This window comes from Triticum dicoccoides, chromosome 6A (assembly GCF_002162155.2).
Source record: "Triticum dicoccoides isolate Atlit2015 ecotype Zavitan chromosome 6A, WEW_v2.0, whole genome shotgun sequence".
NCBI lineage: Eukaryota > Viridiplantae > Streptophyta > Magnoliopsida > Poales > Poaceae > Triticum > Triticum dicoccoides.
Genome location: NC_041390.1, coordinates 159,113,887 through 159,121,219, shown reverse-complemented (window position 1 = coordinate 159,121,219; position 7,333 = coordinate 159,113,887). Strand labels below are relative to the sequence as shown.

The 7,333-nt window shown below is 41.1% G+C and overlaps 1 protein-coding gene across 1 annotated transcript; it reads right to left on the bottom strand.

Moving 5' to 3' along the window:
- Window positions 1-676: 676 nt before the first annotated feature.
- LOC119315769 (protein FLOWERING LOCUS T-like) lies at window positions 677-1,824 on the bottom strand. The gene is made up of 4 exons (XM_037590259.1): window positions 1,633-1,824; window positions 1,483-1,544; window positions 1,017-1,057; window positions 677-933 (listed from the first exon to the last, which is right to left on the bottom strand). The coding sequence occupies exons 1-4, from the start codon at window positions 1,822-1,824 to the stop codon at window positions 677-679; spliced, it is 552 nt and encodes a 183-aa protein (XP_037446156.1).
- Between the last annotated feature and the right edge of the window lie 5,509 nt (window positions 1,825-7,333).

The following is a 7,333-nucleotide window of genomic DNA, read 5'->3' as shown; positions in this document are numbered from 1 at the left end:
AAATATGAAAGCGGACGTCCGTGTCCGCCTGGTCGACTCAAATGGACAAAATCGCCGACCGTTTGGATCGGCCCGTTGGAGTTGCTCTTATCGCTTAAAACAACAGCGTATCGACCTTCCTTGCTTATTGAACCAAATGCATCTCCGACCATGGAGATACATGTCCTTGAGCTCCATCTCGTTTATGAAACGCCGGAACGCAGCCATGGTGCGCCGGTTCAGATTGATGTTGCTTTTGTCAGCAGCGCTAGCAATCAAATTAAAATCACCGCCGACCAAACAAAGGCAGGGCAGGTGGAGCAGCAATGCTTGAGATCATCCAGGAGACCAGGAATAACAACTTGTCAGAATCACCTTGTCGAGTCTTGAGAGTATATAGAAGGCGGAGCTAGATATTATTTCAGAAAAGAGATTTATATCGAGCACATATATGATGCAACATCTATGTGAAGCTATGTGCTTTTTCTCCGCCCAAAAAGGGAAGAAGCTACGTACACTAGTATTATTCATCCGGCCGGGGTCTTTTGGAAGGAACTACTTTTATTCATTTATTTGTAGCTAGTCTTTTTCTACCGGTAATTGTAGCCAGTCTTATTCTCATGTGATCCATGACGTTGCCATGCCCATGCGTGCGCCACGTGCTCCCGTGTGTGGTAGCTATTTTGTTAGCTAGGGATTAGATTTGCTGGCGGTGGCTGGTATAGGGCCCGGTGAACTTCCGGCCGCCGGAGCCGGCCTGGCGCTGGCAGTTGAAGTACTTTGCGGCGACGGGCGCGCCAAGGTTGTAGCGGCGGGCGAAGCTGCGGGTGTTGAAGTTGTGGCGCATGGACGGCGCGTACACCGTGTTCCGCCCGAGCTGCCGGAACAGCACCAGCACCATGCGGTGGATCCCCGTCGTCGGCGTCGGACTCTCGTAGCACACCACCTCCCGCCCTTCAAACAATGAAGAAAAATTTACATCCAAACTGTTCAGAGATGCCAAGTCATGTACTATTATTGCATTCACGAGTGCTCACCGTAGGTGTCATCCATTGATCCTGGGATATCGGTTACCATCCTGCATGGAGCATGGACGTGAATCAGTCGGTCGATAGTTAGTGGGGATCTTGGATATAGATCTAGCTGTACTCACAATAAAAATGGATGTACTCACAGTGAACCTATCTTGAAATTATCCATACATATTTATAGTATGTCATGTCCGTCGACACGCTTGCCATAAGCATATTTGTTGTTATGTACGTGCATGATACATGAGTGAAAGAATATATATTATCATTATCTTTTCTTGGATTTTGTTTTTTATCTAACGACCTAAAGCATCATATAGCTTATCATGCATGCACCAATACATATATCCACCGTTAGATGTGATGCATGTATAGAGTATATTTCCCGGGAAAAAAAAGAGTATATTTCCTGCTCGCAGGACAGCATGCAAGACCTAATAAGCTATAGGTAGGGTTGCTCTTAGTCTCTAACCAGTGAAGATATTCCCTCAAGGTCGGATTGCTGGGGTTAGGAGCATCAGGATCCACCATGACCTGCATGTATCACATTCACAGATTACATGGTTAACTTGAACAAACCACAGTGCTGAAAACATAAATAACTAATAAATCATGGGCTTACAAGGGTGTATGTCACGCTAATATCATCACCGCCGATCTCGACGCTCGGCTTGCCCGATACCGCCGGTGAGCGGAACTCCATGCCGTTAATGACGAACCTACCGTCATAGAGCACTGTCAGATCAACTGTGCTACGGAAGGGGTCCAACACATCACCTACTATTCGTGATGTAACCAAGGAGTCGTTCGACATTTCTAGTGTATATATGATGTGTATAGTATACGCAGATGTATGCGTGTTGATGTCTAGCTTCAGTGTAATGGCTCGGTATAAAGATACTACAGAGCTAGAGGTACTTAGGCGTCATATTTATAGTAGCTAGTCATGAGAAGATCGAGAAACCGCCATGCATATCACATGCAGCTCCAATCGTTGTCATCGTTCCTTGTATGCCCTTGAGGCTGGTCATAGTGGAAAGTAATTTAGACTAGTAACATGCATATGTTACTAGTCTATGTTACTACCTTCATAGTGGGTAGTATCATATATGTGGTAACATAGATGTCTTCATTTATTATTTTGTAGACTCATTTTGATTGGAAAGCGCTATGTGATGGTAGCATATTATGTTACTCTATTTGCCTCTCTCCTCATTAACTACTTGCCACCTCATCATTTTTGCTTATGTGGCATCTAAGTTACTACCTATGTTACTCCCACTATGAGCAGCCTGATAGTAATTTTCGCTCCACTAGATTTGACCGGTCGTGCATGCTGATTCCAGGCATGTCTTTATAGCTCGAATGACGTACGTATGTAGTAAAGCTAACTAGCATCTCTTTGCACAATTATTGAGGGGCATATACACATCTACAATTTGATGTGTGTACGGGCCAACATATTGTGCGAGATTTGTATGATATGATTAAACACGTGGAGGATCCAAATTGTTGTTCTGAGCTCGGGTGCACAGTAAAATAAAATAAAAATTCAAAAAATGTGAATTTTCTTGTGCCAAACATTGACACAAATATTTTTTCAATTTTTTGTTATTTTCTATTTAATTTGATTTTACCGTCCATCCGAGCTCAGATGATCTCGGGATCGGAATAGATGCGTCCGTGGAGGACCGACCCTTTTTGACGAAGCTTGGTGATCGCTAGCTTGGCATTGTTTCTCAGCTCTGAACTGTCATGGAGTATTGTTTACAGGCTACACAAATATTTGCATACCGGCTTACTTTCCTCAACATTTATTGAAAATACGTAAAACTTTCCTCTCGCCAACCAATATATACGCAAATATATATGGTCACACATATAGATACAAATATGCACAAGGAAAGTTGTCATATAACAATATATTGCTCGGTGGCCAGGCATAAAACTTGCACAAATATTGTCTCATACAATCGGTACATGTCGACAACCCCGAAATTAAATCTCACCTAGAGTATCTATGTGGTGGTGAGATTGATATAATTAACTACTATAAAAACACACTTTGTCCCCTCCCAATGCTTCACCTTGTACATGTGTTAAGGTTGCCAACTAAGCAAAAAATCTGATGTGCCATGTAAATTAAGGAGAGAGAGAGAGAGAGAGAGAGAGAGAGAGAGAGAGAGAGAGAGAGAGAGAGAGTAGTATGGTGACCTCAGGAAGACACAATGCTAAGCATGTGTACCTAGGTGGAAGCACAAATATGAGTCTACGCCTAATTGAATGAAGGGAGCTTAGCAACCAAAAATTAAGCACCTATTCCCTTCGTCCGGTGAAAAGTGTACGTTTGACTTTAAAATTTGTCCACAAAAGAGTGTACATCTATCTTCCTAATGCACATTAAAATAGAAAAAATGCTTCTCTCTCATCACACGGTAATGAAGATCAATAACATTCTACACATGGTCTCTTTAATTTTTTCATGCACTTAGATCATTGGGGGTAGAATAATTAAAAGAGAGAGAGATGGTGGCTTGCACCTTTTCAATGCATTTTTTAATCCACTCCATAATTTGTCCTAAAATTTTATGTACACTTTTCACCGGATGGAGGGAGTATGCATTGGGGAGTTTAGTTGCTAAGCCTTTTAATACACTTAGCACCTCGTCTAATTAAGCACCCATGCACTGGAAGAGGTCTTATAAGGGTGAGAGGTGTTTGATAGGCCTAGCTAGCTATATTAATGGGAGCAGAGAGAGAAAGAGTGTTCTTTAGGAGCCGGATCTCCTGACGTACGGCCCCCTGCCGTTGGGCCGCTGACGGGTGGGTCCAGGCCCACACGTCAGTGTGTGGGCCGTACGTCAGACGAGTTGCGTCCTGTTCTTTAATGAAGAGGGAGGTGGAAGAGAGTGTGTGTACTTTAATAGATAAGAGGTGAGGGAGAGAGGGGGGATCTAGCTAGTGTGGATAGCGGACAAGGGGTGGAGAGAGAGAGAGGTATCTTGGGCTTGAGGAGGGAGAGATGGCTAGCTAGATTAAAAAAATGGAGATGCCTAAGGTGGGGTGTGAGTGGATTAGGAGGGGAAGTGAAGGAGTTTCAGTTTCAACTATTGAGGCAAATTACCGAAAGACAATTTGTGGCATTCAAGGGTGGAGGCACACATGCATGCAGTCGTATGATTGCATCAAGATTCAAAAAGTGGTTTTGAGGTTAGAGCTCAATTATTGCATGCATGCACCTTATGGTATAGCTTTTGGGAGAGATTACATATGCCCCATCCATCCCACCTTCCATGCCTTTTCTTTTGACTTGTAAATTTGAATATATTATATGTTTTCAATCGAAGGTATAATTTTTATTGAGTTTGCATATTCATGTTACCTACGATGAGGGCTTTGAAATAAGACTAATTTTGAAGACGATTGACACGTCTTTATATTTCCCTAAGTTTCAACTCCATAAACTTAATAGAAATGGACGATAAAATCAGTAAGGTTCAGAACTAAGACTTAAAACCATGTGGGGGCTCCAACGTTTTCACAAGCTTTTAAAACTTCAACAAGTTTCAACTCCTAAAACTTGATAGAACAAATGATAAGTTTTAGAGGTTGGTCAAACTTGATAAAACTTAATATTACGACTATCAAGTTTTAACATTTGAAACTTGGTAAAATTTTAAAAGGTGTCTAGATGTATTTAAAATTGGTCTTATTCAAAATTATTCATTCGAGTGAACAGGAATATGCAAATGAAACTTAGTTTGGACTCTCGGTTCAAAAGATACATGATTGTCTACAGGTGCACAGAGTTTAGTTGTATCTTTTTAAAGGTAAGAGTATCTATCCCAGAGGAAGCACATGAATCAATCTTTGTCTCTTGAAGAGTTCAAATAGCAATGCCTGCAAGTGAATTGGGATCCAAAACAAAGTGGAAATGACTAAAAGTATTCCGTGATTGTAGCAAACGGGGAAGTAAAGTAACGCATGACGTGAATGACAGTTGTTGAAATTGATAGGACTAAAGTGTTCCCAGAGAGTGTGGATTCCCCACTAGTACGCGTCTACATGTCCGATAGCTAAGCATAATGCTACGTCGGATTCCTATGCCACTTTATATGTTTCTATTTGTGGGTGGAGCCAAGTACAGATGTGTGCATACACGCAACAACCCCGTATCACATATGCCACTGACATTCTTCCCTACTATGGTTAATGAATGGTAATTAAGGGGTCTCCCCTCGTGCACACAGCTAATAGCGGCCCCCGTTTACCCCCTGTTGCATCGATTGGGGACAAAGGTAGATAGGCCTTGTCACTAACCTACCTCCACAACCAACTGTCATGCTAGCAGTAATAACCTTCTACCCAAAATTGGCATATGTTGGATGGTCGACTCCACTCAACATCAATAAGACTATCAACATAAACATATAAATAGGATATCAAATCCTAATGTCAAACGATCTATTACATATTAGGGTTACTCCGTATCCCCGAGAACTAGGGAGATTAATCGCACATCAAGGGCACAAACGTTATGAGATGAATTATGATGAGTTCAAAAATGTAATACAAAATCGAATCCACTCTAACTAGTGTAATATAAATGGGTAAGGATGACATGGTGATGGTGATGACCATGGTGATGATGATGGTGGTGATACCCTATGATGTAGCGTGGTGGCGACAAAGTCCTTGGATCGACTCCTCCTCTGGATGCTTTCCGGAGGCTAGAGTTCTGTGTTCTGGATGTTTCTGGAGTCTATGTGTGTCCGATCCACGACCTAATTCCACAGGGCGGAAGTAGTCGACTAGGAGGCGGCTGCGACAACTGCTTCGAACGCCGTCTTGCGCTCTGGAAGCCCTGCACGTCCTCCTGTTTTCTCCAAAGTGCTTCATTCTTCTATGGTAATAATGTATCACATTTATGGGCATGATTTTATCATCGTTTCCTAAAGTTTTCTCTTTAATGCTTCATTTCTTTTTAAGAGTGCATCCTGAGGAAAATCAACAAAAAGACATGCTTGAACGCATTAAAATTTCACATAGCCTACCATGTAGGCACAAAATGAAGGCTAAAAACATCACACATTTTGGGATCATCGACCCCCCAAGCTTAGAGGTTTGCTCGTCCCCAAGCAAATACCGCAGCTTGTATGAAAGAAGTCATCTTGATTATGAGGTACTGATAACGATAATGAATGAGTTAAACACAAGATCTGAAGATTCATGCTAGAAAAATGATCATATTGAGCACTATTATATCTCCACTTAATCACATGATCATGAAAATTTCCACACCTTACTATTCTACCAGTTAGTAGACGTATCACAACTTTATGTGGTAATTCACCCGTCTTTTAGGCAAGCCCGATTATTTTTCTTCCCCTTCTTCTTTAAGGATTAGGCCTGGGCCCATGTCACTTTTACTTTTGTTTACATGCGACATGAAAAGATACGCATGATTCTTTGTGTCAATAATGGTTTTTTGGAAATGTTTAATTTATTAATGAGAGTTTCACCAATGGAGCTACTTGCTCTATATTATTTTATTCGGCCGATGTGACTATCGTTTACACCAATTAATTTTGTTTTGGAAGGAACTGAACTAAACTAAAAGTGAGTTATTTCATCTAGTTGCGAGCCTCTCATATCCGATCGATACTAAAGATGCGGAAGACTTATGCTCATCATCTTTAATTGGGAATACATTATCACACAATTTTAGTCTTACATCTATCATGATTTTAAAATTTTCGTAATAAAACATTCATCAAAAATATCCATTACTCATCAGATATAAGAATCTCCCCTCAATCAAAAAGAAGCATGGTCGTCCAACTCTTATTCAAACAAACTAAAAACCTTTAGCTAAAAATAACTAAAGTAAAACGATAAAAGATACAAAAGGGCTTTAACATCCCTCAACTTAATGTGCTAAGCCGATTAGATTTATTTAGTCTTCTTTTTATTAATACCGGTGTTCTTCGTAGGCGCAAGCAAAGTGATAAAGGATAAGAGTTAGAGTGCTCATTTATTTGGAACGTGGGGAGGCGTAAAATTTACACCTCATGTAAATCTTACTTTTGTACGACGGTTTTCCCCTATCTTAATAAAAAGGAAGATATGTGGCTTGCATATTCTTGAGAAAAAGAAGATAAACTTGTAGCTTGGCATGTGATTGTAGAGACGAGCAAGGCATGTCTTTTGTGGACGGCGGGCCGAGCAATTGAAGATGGAATGCATATGAGGAAGTACACGGAACACGTACTTTGATTTAGGAAAAGTTATGTGGCAATCCGATAAGATGTGGCCTATGGCAA

Bases quoted from the DNA above. Each gene is read 5' to 3' on its own strand.
- LOC119315769 (XM_037590259.1), bottom strand. From the start codon at position 1,824: ATGTCGAACGACTCCTTGGTTACATCACGAATAGTAGGTGATGTGTTG. The intron at 1,545-1,632 runs GTAAGCCCATGA...TGATACATGCAG, and splicing joins TTAGCGTGACATACACCCTT to GTCATGGTGGATCCTGATGC. The intron at 1,058-1,482 runs GTTAGAGACTAA...TGCTCCATGCAG, and splicing joins TTGAGGGAATATCTTCACTG to GATGGTAACCGATATCCCAG.